This window comes from Bufo bufo, chromosome 3 (assembly GCF_905171765.1).
Source record: "Bufo bufo chromosome 3, aBufBuf1.1, whole genome shotgun sequence".
Taxonomy (NCBI): Eukaryota; Metazoa; Chordata; class Amphibia; order Anura; family Bufonidae; genus Bufo; species Bufo bufo.
The window spans coordinates 182,127,591-182,148,723 of NC_053391.1; the positions used below are offsets into that span (position 1 = coordinate 182,127,591).

At 46.9% G+C, this 21,133-nt stretch overlaps 1 protein-coding gene across 1 annotated transcript in view; it reads right to left on the reverse strand.

Annotated features, from left to right (window-relative positions):
* The window catches only part of CASK (calcium/calmodulin dependent serine protein kinase), a 286,458-nt gene extending 274,212 nt beyond the window's left edge, over positions 1-12,246 (reverse strand). Inside the window, 1 exon segment of the mRNA XM_040423804.1 lies at positions 12,188-12,246. Within this exon segment, the coding sequence (XP_040279738.1) occupies positions 12,188-12,246 (59 nt within the window).
* Positions 12,247-21,133: the final 8,887 nt, after the last annotated feature.

The window sequence follows — 21,133 nt, forward strand, 5'->3', positions numbered from 1 at the left end:
GAAACTGAAACTTTGAAATTTGCAAATTTTTCAAAATTTTTGGTAAATTAAGTATTTTTTTTGTGCAAAAAAAATAATTTTTTTGACTTCATTTTACCAGTGTCATGAAGTACAATATGTGACGAAAAAACAATCTCAGAATGGCCTGGATAAGTCAAAGCGTTTTAAAGTTATTAGCACTTAAAGTGACACTGGTCAGATTTCCAAAAAATGGCCTGGTCCTTAAGGTGAAAATGAGCCCGGTCCTTAAGGGGTTAAAGGATATGTACACCTTTGGGGCATTTTTGTTTATGATTTCATTGCCCTCCTTTTGAGCTAAAAATCATTTTCTAAATTGGTCTTTATTACAAATATAGAGCCCTTTTTTCTGTACAGGAGAGACAAAAGGTAATAGTGGCTCACTGTGCCTTTAACAAGGGAGTGGTGCTGCAAAGCCCTGTTTGTCCACCAAACCAACACAATAGTATATGTAAAAGTAAAAAATTGGGCTGAACACTCAAATACTGGAATACTGCATGTCTTTGAATAGAGTGGGTATATTCCTGCAGGTGGAGGAACACACCTGCCGATTCATCTATTAATGACACTGGCAAACTGAACTTAAGGTGGAGACACACCAAACCTGCTGATTCTACTACTACAGGGATCAGCAACCTCCGGCACTCCAGCTGTTCTTAAACTACAACTCCCAGAATCCTCTTTACACTTCTATGGGAGTTACAAGAGGAGCTGAGTAAGTGCGCATGCTGGGAGTTGTAGTTTCACAGCAGCTGGAGTGCCAAAGGTTGCTGATCCCTGTACTACTACATGCATTTAACCCCTTCATGTGAGAGGATCAACTGAGATTATATTGTCACATTTATTTGGATCCATTTTATGCTGAATTTATCTTATGTCCGTAATTGCTATATATGTCAGTTTTAGGCTACTTTCACACTAGCGTACGGAGCGGATCCGTCTGATGTTTCATCAGACGGATCCGCTCCGATAATGCAGACGTTTGCATCCGTTCAGAACGAATCCGTCTGCATTATAACTTAGAAAATTTTCTAAGTCTGAAAGTAGCCTGAGCGGATCCGTTCAGACTTTACATTGAAAGTCAATGGGGAACGGATCCGCTTGAAGATTGAGCCATATGGTGTCATCTTCAAGCGGATCCGTCCCCATTGACTTCCATTATAAGTCTGGACGGATCCGCTCGCCTCCGCACGGCCAGGCGGACACCCGAACGCTGCAAGCAGCGTTCAGGTGTCCGCTCACTGAGCGGAGCGGAGGCTGAGCGCTGGCAGGCGGATGCATTCTCAGTGGATTTGCCTCCACTGAGAATGTGGCTTAAACCCCCATTTGTGACCTCTTCGTAAACTACAATTCACACAGCTAGACAAACAATTAAACCTTTGTGACAGAACGGCTCAATATTTTTAATAAAAACCAACTGAAAAAATGATTTCTCGCCGAAAATGAGTAAAATTCAATTTAAAAAAAAGGATGCCTCCGAAGGTATACGAGGCCTTTAATCCTTTCACTACCGGAGGTTTTTACTTTTTCGCGTTTTCATTTTTCTTCCCTATTTTCCTTGAGCCATAACTTTTTTATATATCTGTTCACATAGCTGTATGAGGGCTTATTTTTTGCGGGACAAGTTGTACTTTCTAATGTCACCATTAATTATGGCATAAAATGTAGTGGGAATCGGTAAAAAAATTCCAAATGGGGTGGAATTGAAAAAACCCCACAATTCCTCCACCATTCTAGGGGTTTTGGTTCCACTGCGTTTCGTTGGCAGCAAATTTGACCCATGCCCTTCTTTCTCTGGGTCAGTACGATTACAACGATACCCCATATGTAAAGGTATTTTATGTCTAAATAGTGTAAAAATAAATTTAAACTGATCAACAAAAAAAAATAAAAATGTATGTTTACATTACCATATTCTGACCCCCGTAACTTTTTTATACTTAAAGGGTTTCTGTCACCCCATTAAACCGTTTTTGTTTTTTTAACTTTACTAATAATCCCTATAGTGCGATCTCATGATACATAAGCAAATTAATCATTTTGGTTCAGTAGAATTTGCTAAAAATCGATTTTTAAAATATGCTAATTACCTTGCTACCAGCAAGTAGGGCGGCTACTTGCTGGTAGCAGCCGCATCCTCCGATGGTACTAATGACGCCCCCTCGGCATGCTGATTGACAGGGCCAGGGAAGGGAATCGTTCTCTGCTGGCGCTGTTAGAATTTGAAATCTCGCGCCTGCGCCATACCTGTCTTCAATCGGCGCAGGCGCACTGAGAGGCGGCCGCTCGCTCGACTGCTCCATCCTCAATGCGCCTGCGTCGATGACGTCATCAAGTACACCCGGAAGAGAAGACGCCGGCATCGCTGGAAGGAGGCGGAGAGTCTGGTGACGTCGCTGGATGCTCGAATCAGGTAAGTATGTACATAATAAGCATGCTGCCACAAAAACCACCAACGAAATGGGAATAAATTTTTTTATAAAAATGACAGTTATTAACACTATACCACCAACGATTATTAATAATAAATCTCTTCCGGGTGTACTTGATGACGTCATCGACGCAGGCGCATTGAGGATGGAGGGGTCGAGAGAGCGGCCGCCTCTCAGTGCGCCTGAGCCGATTGAAGACAGGTACGGCGCAGGCGCGAGATTTCAAATTCTAACAGCGCCAGCAGAGAACGATTCCCTTCCCTGGCCCTGTCAATCAGCATGCCGAGGGGGCGTCATTACCATCGGAGGATGCGGCTGCTACCAGCAAGTAGCCGCCCTACTTGCTGGTAGCAAGGTAATTAGCATATTTTAAAAATCGATTTTTAGCTAATTCTACTGAACCAAAATGATTAATTTGCTTATGTATCATGAGATCGCACTATAGGGAATATTAGTAAAGAAAAAAAAAAAACGGTTTAATGGGGTGACAGAAACCCTTTAAGTCTACTGAGCCGTTTAGGGGCTCCTTTTCTGCAGGACAATCCATAGTTTTTATTAGGGATCGACCGAAATTGATTTTTTAGGGCCGATACCGATAATTTGTGAATTTTCAGGCCGATAGCCGATAATTTATACCGATATTCTGGGAATTTTCATTTTTGGAAAAAAAATATTTCCTACACAAATCTGCTGAAAATTAATATGTTTATTGTTAACGTGTATTTTTTTTTTGTAAATCTTTCTTTTTCATTTATACTTAATATTTTTTTGTTTTGTTTTTTACTAACTTTTAGCCCCCTTAGGGACTAGAACCCTCTATCAGGGTGTATAGGATCTCACACTGTCCCTGCTGCTCTGTGCTTTGTGCACACAGCAGCATGGAGCTGAACATGGCAGCCAGGGCTTCAATAGCGTCCTGGCTGCCATGATAACCGATCGGAGCCCCAGGATTACACAGCTGGGGCTCCGATCGGAGGAGCAAGGGAGAGGGGATCCTGTGGCCACTGCCACCAATGATTAATACTGGGGGGCTTGGGGGGGCGCACTGCGCCACCAATGAAGAGAAATCTCTCATTAATTCATATACAGGAGGCGGGAGCTGGCTGCAGAATCACATAGCCGGCTCCCGACCTCTATGAGCGGTAGCTGCGATCCGCGGCACCTAAGGGGTTAACTACCGCAGATCGCAGCTACAGCTCATAGAGGTCGGGAGCCGGCTATGTGATTCTGCAGCCAGCTCCCGCCTCCTGTATATGAATTAATGAAAGAGTTATCTTCATTGGTGGAGCGGTGGCCACAGCCCCTCCCCTTCTCTTGTCCTCTCTCCTCTAATTGGCGGCAGCAGCATCACAGGGGGAGGGAGACACTGCTTCCTTCTCCCCTGTGCTGCTGAGGGAACACGGAGAGCGTTGAGAGCAGCGCATTCTGTGTTCCCAATATGTTATCCTCAATATCAGCCGATAATATCGGTAAAACCAATAATCGGTCGATCCCTAGTTTTTATTGATACCATTTTGGAGTGTGCATGACTTTTTTAATCACATTTTATTACATTTTTGGGGGTAAGAGAAGCAATGAAAAAAATCGTCCATCTTTACCTTTTTTCCGTTACGCCATTTTTTTTAATATTTTAATATTATGGGCGTTTTCGGTCGCGGTGATACCCATGATGTGTCCAAAATAAGAATTGCAGCATGAACACCATCAGCCTTATCAGCGAGGCTCGTAGTGTTCAGCGCAACTAATAATGCCTCCATTTGCCGCACGGGGCATCGGCATCTTGATTACGGCATCTAAAGCCTTTAATTACCACAATTGGCATTATTGCCGGTCTCGGTAATAAGCGGAAAATACCGGAAATGAATAACGCTAGTGTGAAAGTACCCTTACAGAGAGAGCTGAGCCTCTAGGTGTAAGGGCAACGCTCCTATTCTTATAGTTACATAGTTAATACGGTTGAAAAAAGATACAACCAAGGGATAGGTGGGGATGCAAAGCCCAGAAAGGAAGTGCGACTCAGATAACATGACTATCTGTTGTGCCATTCCTCTATTATTCCTGCTAAAAATTGCCAGCATTCTGCAGTAAAGGTACTGCTGGGTGTTACAATTAGCGGGTGTCTGACTCTGTCCAATCAGTGCTGCTAGCGCCAGATAGTGCATGTACACACCCCCACCTTTACCGCAAGCTGCTGACAAGTCATGCACTTCTAATACAAATAATGGCCAAACCATATAGTCGCAAGAATAGATGCTCCAGACTCATTAAATGGGGATTTAATAAATCAGACAAGTCAGGGGTGGTGACAGGTTCTCTTTAAGGGTACTTTCACACTAGCGGCAAGGAACTCCGGCAGGCTGTTCTGGCGGGTGTACAGCCTGTCGGATCCACGCGTGCCCCCTGACTACTGCTCCGGGCCGGAGTTCCGGCGGCAGCACTGCAAACATGCCGAAAGGCAGCCGGAATAAAACCACGACAAGATACAGCAGATACTCATGTATTCTAGCAAACGTTCTTTGATCCTGAAGCTTTGGAGCCTAATTCTCCGGGAATTATTTTTATTATGGAGCACCTGCACTACAGCAGAGCATAGCCTGTAACAAATTAAAATTGCAAACTGCATTCAAAGTTTCAACATGTAATTGGATATTTATAGCGAGAAGGTGAACTTTAGACCGTATCGGCATGCCCGCATTTCCTGTCTGCCAGAGATGCCTAGATCTCTTGCCCAAAAGTGATCTAATCTGAGGAAAATACTTGATAGGGCCTTTATATATGTGGTCAGACGTGCGATGACAGACCCATACAATTTTGTCCACATTTGTGCCAATCCAAGACCAAACTTCCATTGAGGTCGAGGCAAGTTCCAGTTTTCCAGAAGAGCCACGCAACAATGCATGGACATCTAGGCAACAGAATGGCTAGCCTTCCGGTCTGAGGCTCCCCGGGTCCATCTCAAAACTCTGGCGGGAGACATGGCCAATCGCAACTGAAATTACTCTTTACAAATTAGGTTAAATAAGGATTTTCTCAACTTAAGTTTTTTTTTTTAATCAAGCATCTCTCTTCCCTCCTATAGAAAAAGGATTCAAGTTTAACCTATGACTCACTGCTGCAGACAACCACCTCAATAGACATGAGAATATCACAAAAGTCTGGTATTTCTTACACAGCCACTTTATATAAAATCTGCTGCTCATAGACAGAGGCCATATGAGGTCACCCCTATGCAGTCACAGGACCACACAATCCATGGTCTCTACTAGCATATCATGGATTGTCACGCGACTGCGTGAATATGAAACCACATGGACAACACGGCACTATAGCTATACCGTTTATACCTGACTTTAGACATTTACGCCAGATTAAAAGAAACCAGTCACCATGAAAATGCAGTGATTGACAGCTAGTTCTGAATGCACAGTCAAAGAAGGGAAGGCTGTCAGTCACCAATAGGACCTTCTCCTTCACTTCAAAATCAAAGCTCAAAATGAGGGATTTTAAATCAATGAAGTAGAAATTATGCCGATTTCCTACAAAACTATATATTAATCTGCCAGCTCCTCCTGCTCTGTAACATGCTGACTGACGATTATACAGCATTTTCATGGTGACAGGTTCCCTTTAAGGCGGCATGCATGCAAAGTTTAACACCACTGACAAAAGTAAGGTTATGCACATGGGAAGGAATAATGCAAGTCACCCGTACATACTAAATGGTAAAAACACTGGGTAAAGCTACTTTCACACTCGCGTTTGGTGCAGATCCGTTCTGTATCTGCACAGACGGATCCGCACCAATAATGCAATGTATCCGTTCATAACGGATCTGTGTGCATTATCCTTTAAAAAAAGAATCAAGTCAAAACGGATCAGTCTTGACTTACATTGAAAGTCAATGGGGGACGGATCAGTTTTCAATTACACCATATTGTGTCAGTGAAAACGGATCCATCCCCATTGACTTACATTGTAAGTCAGGACGGATCCGCTTGACTCCGCATCGTCAGACGGACACCAAAACGCTGCAATCAGCGTTTTAGTGTCCATCTGATAAGCACAACGGAGACTAAACGCAGCCAAATTTATGCATTCTGAACTGATCCTTATCCATTCAGAATGCATTGGGGCTGAACTGATCCATTTTGGACCACTTGTGAGAGCCCTGAAACAGATCTCACAAGCGGACACAGAAACGCCAGGACTTAGGAATTTTTGTGAACAGCAAACTAAGCAGTAAAAACCAGTGTCAGGCAGCTGCTGCCAAGGCCAATAAGATAATGGGTTGCATCAAAAGGGGCATAGATGCCCGTGATGAGAACATAGTCCTACCACTTTACAAATCACTAGTCAGACCACACATTGAGTACTGTGTACAGTTCTGGGCTCCTGTGAACAAGGCAGACACAGCAGAGCTGGAGAAGGTCCAGAGGAGGGCAACTAAAGTAATAACTGGAATGGGGCAACTACAGTACCCTGAAAGATTATCAAACTATGTATAAATATATCAGGGGTCAGTACAGAGATCTCTCCCATCATCTATTTATCCCCAGGACTGTGACTTTGACGAGGGGACATCCTCGGCGTCTGGAGGAAGGAAGGTTTGTACAGAAACATAGAAGAGGATTCTTTACGGTAAGAGCAGCGAGACTATGGAACTCTCTGCCTGAGGAGGTGGTGATGGTGAGTGAACTAAAAGAGTTCAAGAGGGGCCTGGATGTATTTCTGGAGTGTAATAATATTACAGGCTATAGTTACTAGAGATGGGTCGTTGATCCAGGGAGTTATTCTGATTGCCTGATTGGAGTCGGGAACTAATTTTTTTTCCCCCTAAAATGAGTAAAATTGGCTTCTACCCAACAAGGATTTTGTGTCTCCCTCTGGATCAACTTGCAGGATAAAAGGCTGAACCGGATGGACAGATGTCTTTTTTCAGCCTTGGGCTACTTTCACACTCGCGTTTGGTGCGGATCCGTCATGGATCTGCAAAAACACTTCCGTTCAGATAATACAACCGTCTGCATCCGTTCAGAACTGATCCGTTTGTATTATCTTTAACATAGCCATGACGGATCGGTCTTGAACACCACTGAAAGTCAATGGGGGACGGATCCGTTTCCTATTGTGCCACATTGTGTCAGTGAAAACGGATCCGTCCCTATTGACTTACATTGCCTCCGCATCGTCAGGCAGACACCAAAACGCTGCAGGCAGCATTTTGGTGTCCACTTCCAGAGCGGAATGGAGACTGAACTGATGCAAACTGATGCATTCTGAGCGGATCCTTATCCATTCAGAATGCATTCGGGCAAAACTGATCCGTTTTGGGCCGCTTGTGAGAGCCCTGAACGAATCTCACAAATGGAAACCAAAACGCCAGTGTGAAAGTAGCCTAACAAACTATGTTACACGACCATGTGCATCTCTCGGACCAACGGTGGCTCCTCACACATGAGCTCACTGAAACATAGTAATTCAAAGAGGACCTTGCATCAGTTTTACTTATAGAAGCTAAATACCTGTACTTGATGCTGCCAACCAGTTTTATTTTTAATTTTTTTAACATCGCTCCTGCGCCCCGCTGAGCCCTACTGAAGTTTTCGCGCTTCGTATGCGAATACTGAGCATCGGAACATGGAGGAGGAGACGCCAGGGTTTCTCAATAGGAGTCTCCTTCTCCCTGGCTGTGCCGCGATCAAATCACAGCAGAGAGCGTCACAGCCAGGGAGAAGAAAAAAATAAATAAAATAAACTCTCCCTGGCTGTGACGCTCTCCGCTGTGATTGGATCGCAGCACAGCCAAGGAGAAGGAGAAGCCCATTGATAAACCCTGGCGTCTCCTCCTCCCTGTTCCGATGCTCACTATTCGCATACTGAGCGCGAAAACTTCAGGAGGGCGCAGGAGCAATGTTAAAAATAAAATAAAACGGGTGGCAGCATCAGCGGGGGGTACCCCGCAAGTACAGGTATTTAGCTCCTATAAGTAAAACAGATGAAAGGTCCTTTAAGATGCAGCGAGTTCCTATCTGCCCACGGGTCTATTGTACTGTACATATATGATGATAATGTGGGTACAATACAAAAGACCCACAGTCAGAGGAACTTACTGCATCATAAGTCCGCCATATGTCTTGGATTTCACATGGTCGTGTACATGCAGCATAACACAGAGGGTTTCCTGGCATTATTATAGTTCTAAGTCAGATGTACAAAGTCAGTGAATGGCACAATTTCTGTCCATATACTGCATTTCCCACTCAGCATTCTTTTTACAATATGAAGCATTCAGACCGAATGTACCTAATGGCATATTCCAGGCAATTAACAGCTCATTTAAAGGGGTTGTGCCATGAAGGCCAGTCATCCCCCCCCCCCCCCCCATGTCTGAACGCTAGGGGGGGGCCACCCAGACACTAGAGCAGAGATGGTTTTGATGCGTCCTGCTGTTTTTGTCAGCCCCACAGACAATGAATAGGGGGGCAAGACACAAGTGGTCACCGCTGTATTCACACTCCTCCTCACTGTGGTCTTGTAGTGAGCAGGAACGGGTGGCGGGAAGACACCCAGCAATCAGACATTTATCACCTACCATGTCAATAGGGTGTAAAGTACAGCAGCCCCTTCAAACAGCTGATTGGGGGGGGAATAACAAGACTTGGACTCGAACCGATAAAAAATTGACGGCCTATACTAACTTTTAAAGGGCATCCGTCAGCAGATTTGTACCTATGGAACTGGCTAACCGGTTACATGTGCGCTTGGCAGCTGAAGGCATCTGTGTTGGTCCTAGGTTCATGTGTCCACCTTGCTGCTCTAGGAGCAATGAGGGCATTGCCATTACTCCTAGAGGCTCTGCCCTCTCTGCAACTGTCATGCCCTCTCCAATCTGATTGATACAACCAGGCAGTGAAAACGTGATCACGCCTGGTCCTATAAATCAAAGTGAAGAGGACGTGGCATTTGCAGAGAGCGGAGCCTCTAGGAGTAATGGTAACGCCCCTGTTGCTCCTAGAGGCTCATTTGCCTATATTAAATCCTTTTTCTCAGTAATGCGGGCACATGACCAACATAGATGCCTTCAGCTGCCAGGTGCACATGTAACAGGTCAGCCAGTTTCATAGGTACAAATCTGCTGACAGATGCCCTGTAAAGACTTCGATAACCCCGTGACAGGGAAACCGCCAACTCCAGCAGGCCCTATATAGTACAGTAAGGCCCTATGCACATTGCCATGCCCGTTTCAGTCCACAAAAAAAGGATCTGCTAACAATGGATACCTACTGTGCATTCCATATTTTTCTCCCTCCCATGAATAGATAGTGCTGCAATATGGACAAGAATAAGAAATTGCAGAACAAAAAAAGATCTGCAAAAAAAAAAAAAACACTGATTTGAGCATGGCCTCATAGAAACAGATGGGTCACTGTGCTACCCGTAAAATAACGCGGCTGGTAAACACAGGAAAAATACGGTCACGTCAGCCTAACACGTGTATGGATTTGTATGTTGATACTCACCCCCATTCCCCCACACAACGGCCGTGGAAAGCACTGAAAGGACACGTACATAAAGGAAAGAACTGTGGAGAAGTCCTCAACTTGCAGGAGCTCCGCGCGGACAGGGGCAGGAATCCAGTCAGCAGCAAGGACTTGCAGGTAGTGACAGACTCCTTTTAAAGAGGTAAACCTGGAGAACATGATGCCTTCGGCTAAGTGCACACAACCGTTGCGTGTTTTGCGGTCCGCAAAACACGGATGGCGTCCGTGTGCATTCCGCAATTTGCGGAACAGGACGGACAGCCATTAATATTACGGCCTATTCTTGTCCGCAAAACGGATAAGGATACGACAGGTTATATATTTTTTTGCGGACCACAGAACGGAGCAATGTATGCGGACAGCACACGGAGAGCTGTCCGCATCTTTTGCAGCTCCATTGAAGTGAGTGGGTCCGCATCCAAGCCGCAAAATCTGCGGCTCGGATGCAGATCAAAACAACGGTCGTGTGCATGAGGCCTTCTTCTTAGGACAGGCCATGAATATCTGATCAGTGGGAGTCTGACTCTTGCCACCCTGTCAATAAGCCGTTTGAAGGATGTCCAGGGCTCGGGCAAGTGCCGCACCCTCTTCATTTTGGACCCTGGGTCTTACAATGGCTCATACTGCCCACGCTGTACTTCGTATTGCAGCGCTGTCCCATTCACATGGATCGCCACTGCTCCAATATCGACGGCCATCAATATAAAAAACCTGGACAAACCCTTTGATCTTGCTGGCACAATGCTGTGTCTGCATGATAATCAGAATTCATTATGGGATGCTAGCAAGCCAGGAAAGCCAAGGGCATTAAGCTACACCGAGCCTTAAAAGGGGTTGTCTGGGATAGTTTATTTTATTTTTATTATTATGATTACTATTTTATTAATACAGTAGTACCTCCTCCCCACTAGACCTGTGAAGGGAAGCATGCTACCTGGCTCCCCGCTACTCGATTCCAGCTCCGTCGGTCCCCAGCTCTCTTCACTACGCTTTGGTCCCCCTCATGTAACCTGGCATCATGGATGAGGTCACTGCATCCAATGACTGGCCTCAGCGGTGACAGGTCACCAAGCGGCACATCGCTGCAGAGGCCAGTCATTGGCTGCGGCAGTGCACGTGACCCCCACTCCCGTCTGTTCCAGAGGTTTACATGCGGGAACTGAAGCGTAGTGAAGATAGCGGGCTCAGTCTTTCCCTGTCTATCTGTACAGGTCTGGAGGGAAAGGGCATTTAAAAAAAAAAAAAAAAAAAAAAAAAAAAAAAAAAAAAAGGCAATCCTTGGCAACTCAAAAACCAGAAAGAGATCCAGCAATTAAAAAAAACTCTATTCCAAAATTTGCATTAAACAAAAAAAAATAAACGCAGCTTCATGACCTCTGATGCTTTAAATCCCTTTAAACTCAACTGTGTGTAAAATACCATTTCAGACTGAAAGCTCTTTAATGGAATAATAATAATAATAATAATAATAATAATAATAATAATAATAATAATAATAATAATAATAATATCTGCCCAGTGGATCCCTACTTGATGTCACACAATGCCAACACTGGGAAGGCTCAGATACATCTATAGACTGAGGAAAACAGACCAACTGCAGACTTTTCTTGCTCCTTTAAGAATCCCTACTGTCTTCCAAGGAAGACTGTAATAACTGCAGTCAGGCACGGATAGCAGGATCTCTACATCTTCAGCCTGACCAGACATCTCACCCCAGACCATCCAGGACCACGTCCACACACTGGAAGGGGTGGGCGGTATTAATGACTTAAGAAATCACGCACAGCAACTCCCACCGCCTCCTACTTCTAATAACTTGAAAATGAATCGCTTTTCAAGAATTCCTCTGCCAAGCCGGGCTGCCACCATGATGCAGAGGACCCAGGTGATCTCCCTCCACACCAGGCCGCTGTGCGTCTGTCAAACGTCAGGACCCTTGGAGGAGGAAAGCCATCTTAAGGGAGAGACCCAACTCTTGCCCAGCTGATGACAGGCTCCCATTTGTCAGGGGGCTGGCATGGATAATGTAGCTTCGTCCCGCCTCACACCAAAGCCATATGGTGACATCCAGCTAATGCACAATCATCCCTGGTGTGGACAGGGTGGAGACCGCACAGGTAATGCAGCCCGCAGCGGTAGGTGGGCACTGGGCACTGTGCAGGTATGCAGACATATTACAGAGGCACAACTTACTTCCCAATCACCTCACACAGCTCATACACATCTTCAAACAGCACGTCGTCGTCGGCCATGGTCCTGAGGGGGGATTTCAATGAAACCACCAAAGAACAGGTCCAGCCGGGGAGGTCCCAAGCGGAGGATGGCCGCACAAATCCTGTCACAATGACACCGAGGCAGGAACGAAGGTGACACCCGGCGCTCCCCTTTCATCAATGGACCGCGGCAGGCGGCCGCTCTACATCCCAGGGCCGCCGCTCAGCCAGCTCTCTGCCATCCCTAGGAAACCGAGCGCCTCCCGGCGCCGAGACACACACTGGACAGAGACCGCGCCTCGAGTTACCGCCGTCCACGAGCAGCGCGCCCCCGGTTTTTTTTTTTTTTTTTAAATGGCGGTGTCCGTTCCAGAGGTAACCGTGCCCCACATTTCAAACCTGAGGCGGGAGCGCGCCTTGCTTCTTTCCCTCAGCTGATACTAGGAGGAGGCAGAGCCGTGCGCGTCCACGTGACGGCTCATTTCGTAGATGACGTCGGGGAGCGAGCACGCCTTCTCCGCCTCTCCTTAGCCTTCCAATGGGGCACGGCTCTGCCGCGCGTTCCCGAGGCAGCCGAAGGTGAGCGTGGAGCGCGGGCACGCGACTTCGTGCACGGCGGTGGGATGTGATAGGAAGGGAAGGATGCGCGGAAACGCGTCCGCCGGTTATCAGTGGGGCTCGAGGAGAGAAGCCTTCACTTTCCACACGGACTGCTTCCTCGGCGGCTGATTTTCCGCTGGCAGTGCTCGCCTGGTGTAAGACGCACGTTCTCCAATAGGGAGCCAGCGGGAGTCGCTTGTGTGCTGGGGACGAGCCAATGGCTCCCATTAGCAGGAGAGTGGCAGCCCTGTGCTCCTATGGCGTGAGCTGAGAGGGCACGGGGCCTATCACATGGGAAATGTGGGATTTCTGGATGCTGGGCTGCCATTGCCGACAGTGACTGGAAGGATGTACTAGTGAGGAGCCTCCTGCTGGGGTAAAACGGCCGAGTTCACTTACTGCCTCCTATAATTATCAGGATGGAAGTCAGGAATTGGTCTTAAAGGGGACCGGTCACGTTGAACCCAGTGTCTGAGCTGCAGAGAGCAGGAGGAGCTGAGCAGATTGATATATAGTTTTGTGGGAAAAGATTCAGCATAACCTGTCGTTCATTTATTTTAAAAGCGTTTTCCTCTGGATAGGTCATCAGTCTCTGATCATTGGGGTCCAACACCCAGGACCCCCGACGATCAGCTGTTTGAGAAGGCACCAGTGCTCCTGTGAGCACCACCCCCTTCTCAAAGCTTACCAAGCACAGTGCCGTACATTGTGTAGCGCCTGTGCTTGGTATCGCACTCTGCCCCTTTCACTTATATGGACTGCACGTGAACAATGAATGTGATGTCACCGCAGCTTCTCGAACAGCCGGTCAGCAGGCGTCCTGGGTGTCAGACTTCCACCAATCAGAGACCTATACTGAGGAGAAGTCATTAGTATTAAAATGTTGGAAAACACCTTTAAGTTCCTGCTCAGAGGTCGCACTTCATTTTTTCCAAAAGAGTAAAAATACTCCTCTTACCATTTTTCAGGAGTATTTTTAGCCAAAGAGGAGTATGAAATTTGCAGTAATCCAAATACATAATACGTAGGCTTGCACTAGGTTTACCAGCCTGTTGTAGGAATTACAGCAATATACATACACAGCATAAAATGACATTCTGCAAATACCCTTCTATATATACTGGGTCCCCACTACCACTGCTGAGTGGGATACTGCAATTGGTGGTGTGAACGTGCCCGCCCGTTAGCTTCTCAAACATGTACATCACATTGCTCCCGTCCTTCCAGGATAGGTTTAATAAGCCCCTGGGAGGGGTCTGAAGTGAACACACAGCAGGTTATTATAGCCAAGTGATAATGTACAGGGAAGATCCACTATATTGAACTGTATTTTTTTCATTTGGATATAATGGCCTGCTGTGCATTCACTCCAGATTGTACATTTTAGTAATACTCCAGTTATCGTACTACGCTGGAAAATTGTGTTTTAAAGCAAAACTTTTGACAGTTTTGTAAGGTGAATGTGCTAAACTAATCTGTGCTTAGAACTCCTGTAGAAAACCGTGAGCGTTGGTAAAATAAAAATGTAGCGTTCAGTGGGGAGAAATAAAATAAAAGATCACAAAACAAACGCAGTGGTTAAAAAAATGCAGTGCAAGAAATCTCATCATATGAATTGTCATATGTAGAGTTGGCCATAGACATGAGATGGAAGCAGGCCATCAGACAGACTCCTGATTGGTAGCCACTAGGTTTAGCTGGCAGCATGAGGCCTCATGCTAAAGGACTTATTAAAAGTATGTGGGTGCCCTAATACCACTCTGTACAACTCGGGCTTGCATGGAGCTGTAATACTCCTATGTTTTTTTTAATAATTTTTTTGGTGCTCTGAGCATGTGCAGAAATTTCTTCTTTTTGGATTCTGTATGATTTAGACAGAATTCCCCCCCCCCCCCCCCCCCCAGGGACTGAGAAAATCCAGCAGGCCCCCTGTCTAAAATTAAACAGTAACTACACTTTTTTGACACCCCTGCTGAACTCTATAACGAGGAGTCTAAAGGCTCAGCCGAGCGCTGCTTTCCCTCACTGCTGATAGCAGTAGTGAAGACAGTCCTATAGATTTTCTATTGAGGCTGTCTTCAGTACCGCACTCAGCACTGAGGAGGAGCAGCACTCAACTGAGAGTTTTAGGTTTTAGTCTTCTTGTTAGGGCTCATGCACACGACCGTATTTTCTTTCCGTTCCATTTTTTTACAGGTCCGTATGCAGAACCATTCAATGGATCTGCAACAACAAAAAACGGAAATGACTCATTCCATTTCCATATGTCCGCATGTCCATTCCGTAATGCCTGTCCTTGTCCGTTTGCGGACAAGGACAGGCAATGTTACAGTGGATCCGCCAAAAAAAACAATAGGGATGTCACACATGTCATCAGATTATTATTTTTTTTTTTGCGGACTGCAAAATATATACAGTCATGTGCATGACCCCTTATAGAGATTTGTGTGGGTCTTAGACCTGGGATCCCTGCTGAAGCCCCCTGCCAACCAAAACCCCTTACTCTGCCAGGCGCCACCTGGTGAGGATTTTGTGCTGCTGCAGGACTCCTAACTTCAAAGTGGTGTGCGAAGGGTCCAGTAGCCCGCTCATACTGACCAATAAGCTCCTTGCTGTAAGAAGTTTTGTTATTGGTTATTTTAGGTACAGGGAGCATCACTGCCCTGCCTGTGCCATTCACAGCGTGCCCTGCCTGATGAATGGCAGGAAAAGTCTAAGGCGTATTGGTATGCCTTAGACTGTTTTAAGGAGTAAAATAGCCTGAACAAGCGTCTAGGATGCTTGTACAGGCCTTATTGTGACCTCTGTTCCTGCTCATGCTGGGCTTTGAAGTCAAGGAGGCAGTCCCATCAGTGATTGACACCCCGTGCGCGTGTCCATGAATTGGCTCCTGCTGCAGCTGCTATTCGTTTCTAACATTAAAGAGTCACTGCCGTTTCCCATTTTTTTTTTTTTGATAATATGTTGGGACAGTGGCAGGGAACATTTTTGTAATATACTTTATTTAGGGAAAACGTTTATTTGTGGTCACGGCTACGGAAGAGAGCTAGTACCCTGAAGAACCGGGACCTCACTGTCACCCCCAGCTCTCTGAGAAGGTCTGGCAGACATTCTTCTGTACCTCTTGCATGATGTTCTTTGTTTTGGTTTCACTTTGTCATCTTTCCTCCTCCCAGGGGTCACCTATTCACACTAATTGCCTCCCTTTATATTCCCTCCCATACTGCCTCACTTTGCGGTTTATATTCCTTCCTGGATTGAAGTGATCACTGCTGGAGACTTCTGTTACTGCTTGTTCAGATAAGTCCTTTCTTGTTTTGTGCTTACTTGTTGGCTTGATTCTAGGTGACCCTGACTCCCTCCGTATTAAGTGCAGGGAGCCGGTGGTCGTGTCCCCTCACTATTATAGGGTTTTCAGGTGTCACACAGTCTAGGTACGAGGGCATGTAATCGTCTACCTCTGAGACCTTTGTATGAGCTTAGCAGTCAGGGTGAGCTCTTAAGGTTTTCCAGGGGTCACCTTTATGCTCCTTAGTTTGAGATCAAGTCAGTCGGATGTTTATCCATAACTTCCAGCTATCTGCAATATCATCCGTGACACTAACTGATTGATTGTTTGCTGACCTAACTAAATAGCTGGAGGGGTGCCCTTAGCCATGCCGTGGGTAGGCCTATAAGGGGGCATACCCTGAGGAATATGGAAAGAAATGGGGAGGGAGGGTGGGGCACCGGAAACGCACGCAAGTAAGGTGAGGGCGTGCCTCTGTTTTACAGGTGCCTGCACCCCTCCCACAAATGCAGGCTGACTTGTCAGCCTTACCTATTTGTGGTCACGGCTACGGAAGAGAGCTAGTACCCTGAAGAACCGGGACCTAACTGATGGTTTGCTGACCTAACTAAATGGCTGGAGGGGTGCCCTTAGCCATGCCGTGGGTAGGCCTATAAGGGGGGCAAAAACAACCAAGTAGAGTAGAGAGTACCTTTATTGAAGCTGAACAACTCACAAAGCCAAACTGCGAAAGGCCTTGGATATCTCGACCTGCGGGTTCGGGATATAACACGCAAAGCATGAGGAGCGCCAGCGGCCCATTTTACGAATAACATGGCCAGGGACATTATGCTTTGAAGCTGCGGATGCCTCCCCAATGCGGAAGGAGTGCCCTGAAATCGCCTTGGGGTTGAAGCCCAAACCAGATGCCAGGATACGAATGTGCGAGATGAACTGGGAAGCTGTGATGGCCCTGACTTTAAATGGGAGCAAAGGACTCCTGAGGACTTGAACTGTGCACCATGCTTTTAAAGCCTGAAAATACTTCACCTCCACTGGTGGCCCTACCTGAGAGGTTTTGGAAGTGAGAAGGTATAGGGAGAAATGGTCGCCGCGCCATACCAGCTGATCCCTAGTTAAACCCTTGGTCCTGGCCGAAACGCTGGTAAATTCGCCGGGTCTTAAGAACCCGTAGAAGCTAAGGTACATGGCCGCCTTGATGACTGTGCTGGAATGGAGCCCAAAAGGAAGACCATCTAGGGAGGTGGAAAGCTTCCTGAAAAGTTCCCCTGACACCGGCTGTCTGCTCGGGACGGCCCCTTCGCTACACTTCTGAATGCCCCTGAGTGTTGCTCTAACTGCCTGGGACAAGAAAACCGACCTACTCTCATGATCCTCCAATATGTAAAAATGCTGGACCCCAGCGAAGTATAACTTGATAGTGTTATAGGACAGTTTGCAGTCAGTATGACAGTAAGCAATGAAGGCTGTGATGTAAGTGGTCCTGTCAGTATCCTTTCTTGGATGAAGGAGTGTGAAACTGTTGAAAGTGTTCCAAGCGGTTTTGTAATTCCTGGCTGTGTTAACAGACAGAGACTTCTGCACCAGAGACTTGGCTGAAGAAATTAATGATTTTAATCCATTATTAGTGTTTGATAAATCGGAGGGGGGAGCCCCACTCGTTCTGCCTCCGGCATGATCTGGAAGAAAGTATCGAAATTAAAATGAGACAAAGCATCTGCAGCGACATTACGTATGCCCTGAATGTGCCTGCATGACACGTGGAAATTAAACTGCAGGGAGAGCCAAACCAGCCTGCGGACAAAAGACATGATCTGGGGTGACTGGGATCTGCCCCTAGCGATGATATCTACCACTGTCTGGTTGTCGGTGATGAACGCCACGGAAGAATTGGCCCATTGCCTGCCCCAGACTTGGGCTGCCGCCACAATTGAGTAAAACTACAACAAAGGAGAAGATTTCAAAGCGACTGTGACTGATGAAATCTCTGATGGCCAAGCGCCCGCAAACCACTGATTTCCGCAGATTGCTGCGAAACCCCCGGAGGCGGCGGCGTCCGAGAAAATCAAGGTGGAAGCTGGCCCCAGTTGACGAACGAACATGGAGACTCCGTTCCATTCGGCCAGAAAGTCCCTCCACATGGCCAGGTCGGCCATGGCTTGGGCATCTAAACTAATGAGGCTGTCTTGCTCGGGAGCTGAGGGGAATAGTTGCAGGAGCCTGGACATGAAGGCTCTACCTTGGGGCATGACTCTAGTGGCAAAATTTAGCATTCCTAGCAGGGACTGCAACTCTACTTTGACACAAGTCCTACTGCCCACCGCCTTGGAGATGGCCTCCTTGATTTTTGTGAGCTTCTCAGCTGGTAACCTGGCCTCCATTTTTACTGTGTCCAAGACTATGCCCAGAAAGGTGATTACCGTAGCGGGGCCTTTTATTTTTGAGGGTGCCACCGGTACATTGAGTCTTGAAAAAAGCTGGAGAAGAGCCTGGAGCTTGCTTGGCTTGCAGTCTGGCCTTTCTATTAAAAGAAAATCATCCAGGTAATGGATGACCAGCGGACAATCGCAGTGGTTGACCAAGATCCAGTGCAAGGCCTGCCCAAACTGGTCAAACAGCCAGGGGCTGCTTTTGGACCCGAAAGTCAGGGGATTCTCAAAGTAGTATTGGTCCTGCCACTTGATCCCATAGAACCTCCAAAGCTGCGGCTGGATGGGCAGCAGCTTGAAAGCATCAGCGATGTCCGCCTTGGCCAACCATGCCCCCCCTGCCTACATGAAGGATGAGCTGAATGGCCTCGTCTATGGAAGAATAGCGCATGGAAAACTCCTCAGAGGGAACTAAGGAATTTAAACTGGGTATGCTGGAGCCATGAGGTGCAGACAGGTCATAAATCAAACGTTTTTTATTGGTGAATTGTTTCGACACAATGCCTATAGGGTTGATTCTTCAAAGGTCAAAGGGGACAACGGAAAATAGACCGATGAGGAACCCCTTCTCTAATTCAGACTTGATTAGAGTCCCCACCGGCTCAGGATCCCTGGCTGCTGACAGGAGGTTGGGACCCTCCCAAGTGGACTGGGGAAGAGCTACTAGGCCTGTGTGAAAGTCTGTAGCGAACCCAGAGACCAAAAATTGGACAAACTGCGGGTTGTGGTGGCCCAAGTCCGTGTCATGTGTAGCTATTAGAATGGATGCTAGGTTGACGTCTTTACCCTCTAGGATATATTTTTTGATGTTGCTAGGGATGAAATGCGAGGGAGCTACTTCAGGCGCGGTTAGGACCCTACCTTGGGGAACAGGCCCTGTAGTGGAGGCTACTGGCAAGGGTGAAGCAGACTGGGTAGCTGCCGACCCCTGGTAGGATTCGACTGACAGGAGCCTAGTCTGCACGTCCGAGACTGAGGAGGCAATGTTGTTCATCATAGAATAAAGTTGAGTCAGAGATAGTTGGAGAGTAGACATCAGCAGTCTATATAATTCTGCCTTCCGGGCGGAAGCAGGATGTTGAATCCCTCTCCTGTTTAGTTCTGCGATTAATTTAGGAATTGTCCAGTTTCTTAGAGATGAAGAGCTGGCCCGCTCTGATGCGGGGCTTTCAGGAACCGACAAGGCCTCCTCGATGTTGGAAGTGTGCGGCATACTGCAGCTGCGAAATGACAAACAGAAATTAATTGCGGAGCTGGAGGCCCTGCATTTCGGAAGAGAGACCCGAGCTGTGAATGGTGGTTGAAGAAAAACTAGTGAGTTGGGCGAGTGCCTTTTGCTTTGAAAAAACAGGCGTTACTGTGGAGGACCTGGGCGGACTAGAGCGTGAAATGGCGTAGGGAAGCTAAAGTGACGTGGCTAAAGTGACGTGGCCACAGACAGGGAGTTTAGAGAAAAGGAAGAAAATAAACTCCAAACCTGAAATCGTACTGGAGGAAAAGAAAATGGAATTGAGTCTGAAACGTGACAGGCGACAGATATGGTAATTAATAAACGTGAACCTGAAGCGTAACAGGCAACAGACCTGGCAAACAATAACGTAAACCTGAACCGTAAAAGGCAACAGATATAGTAATTGACAAACGTAAGCCTGAAACGTAACAGGCAACAGATATAGTAATCAATGAACGTAAGCCTGAGCGTAACAGGCAGCAGACACGGTAAATGATAAACGTAAGCCTGAAGCGTAACAGGCAACAGACATTGTATTTGATAAACGTAAGCCTGAAGCGTAACAGGCAACAGACATGGTATTTGATAAACGCAAGCCTGAAGAGTAACAGGCAACAGATATGGTAAAATAAAAAACGTGAGCCTGCAACGTAACAGGCAACAAACATGGTGATGTGAAAAACGTGAGCCTGCAACGTGACAGGCGACAGACATGGTGACTGAAAGTGAGCCCGAAACGGCCGGCAATAGAAATGGTAGCTACCAAACCCTGGGGGGCCGACCGTGACTGGTAGTGACATTCATGACTGACATGGGACGGAATGAGTGGGAAACGAAAGTAGTTACCGAAATGTCCGCAGATGTAGCAGAGTGGAATAAGCGCCGGTTGGCTCAGACGGAACGACTGACAGACTTTTTAGAGAAAAGTTTGGCTGACGGTATGCAGCTGGAACAGGGGAGCACCCAGGGTCTGCAAAACAACTAGTATCGTGACGAGCAGGACAAGATTTAAGCGCCTCCGGACCGCCTAACACAGGATCGCGTTCCGGAGGCGGCAGCCCTGTGCAGAGTCACACATATATGCGTCATCTCACGAGACGCGAGATTTCCTGTGAACGCGCGCACACAGGATCGGAAGATAAGCGAGTGGATCTCCAGCCTGCCAGCGGCGATCGTTCGCTGGCAGGCTGGAGATGCGATGTTTTGATAACAGCGTCTAATATACCTGGTCCTCTGGTGGTCCCTTTTGTTTGGATCGACCACCAGAGGACACAGGTAGCTCAGTAAAGTAACACCACTACACTACACTACATCCCCCCTGTCACTTATGAACCCCTGATCACCCCATATAGACTCCCTGATCACCCCCCTGTCATT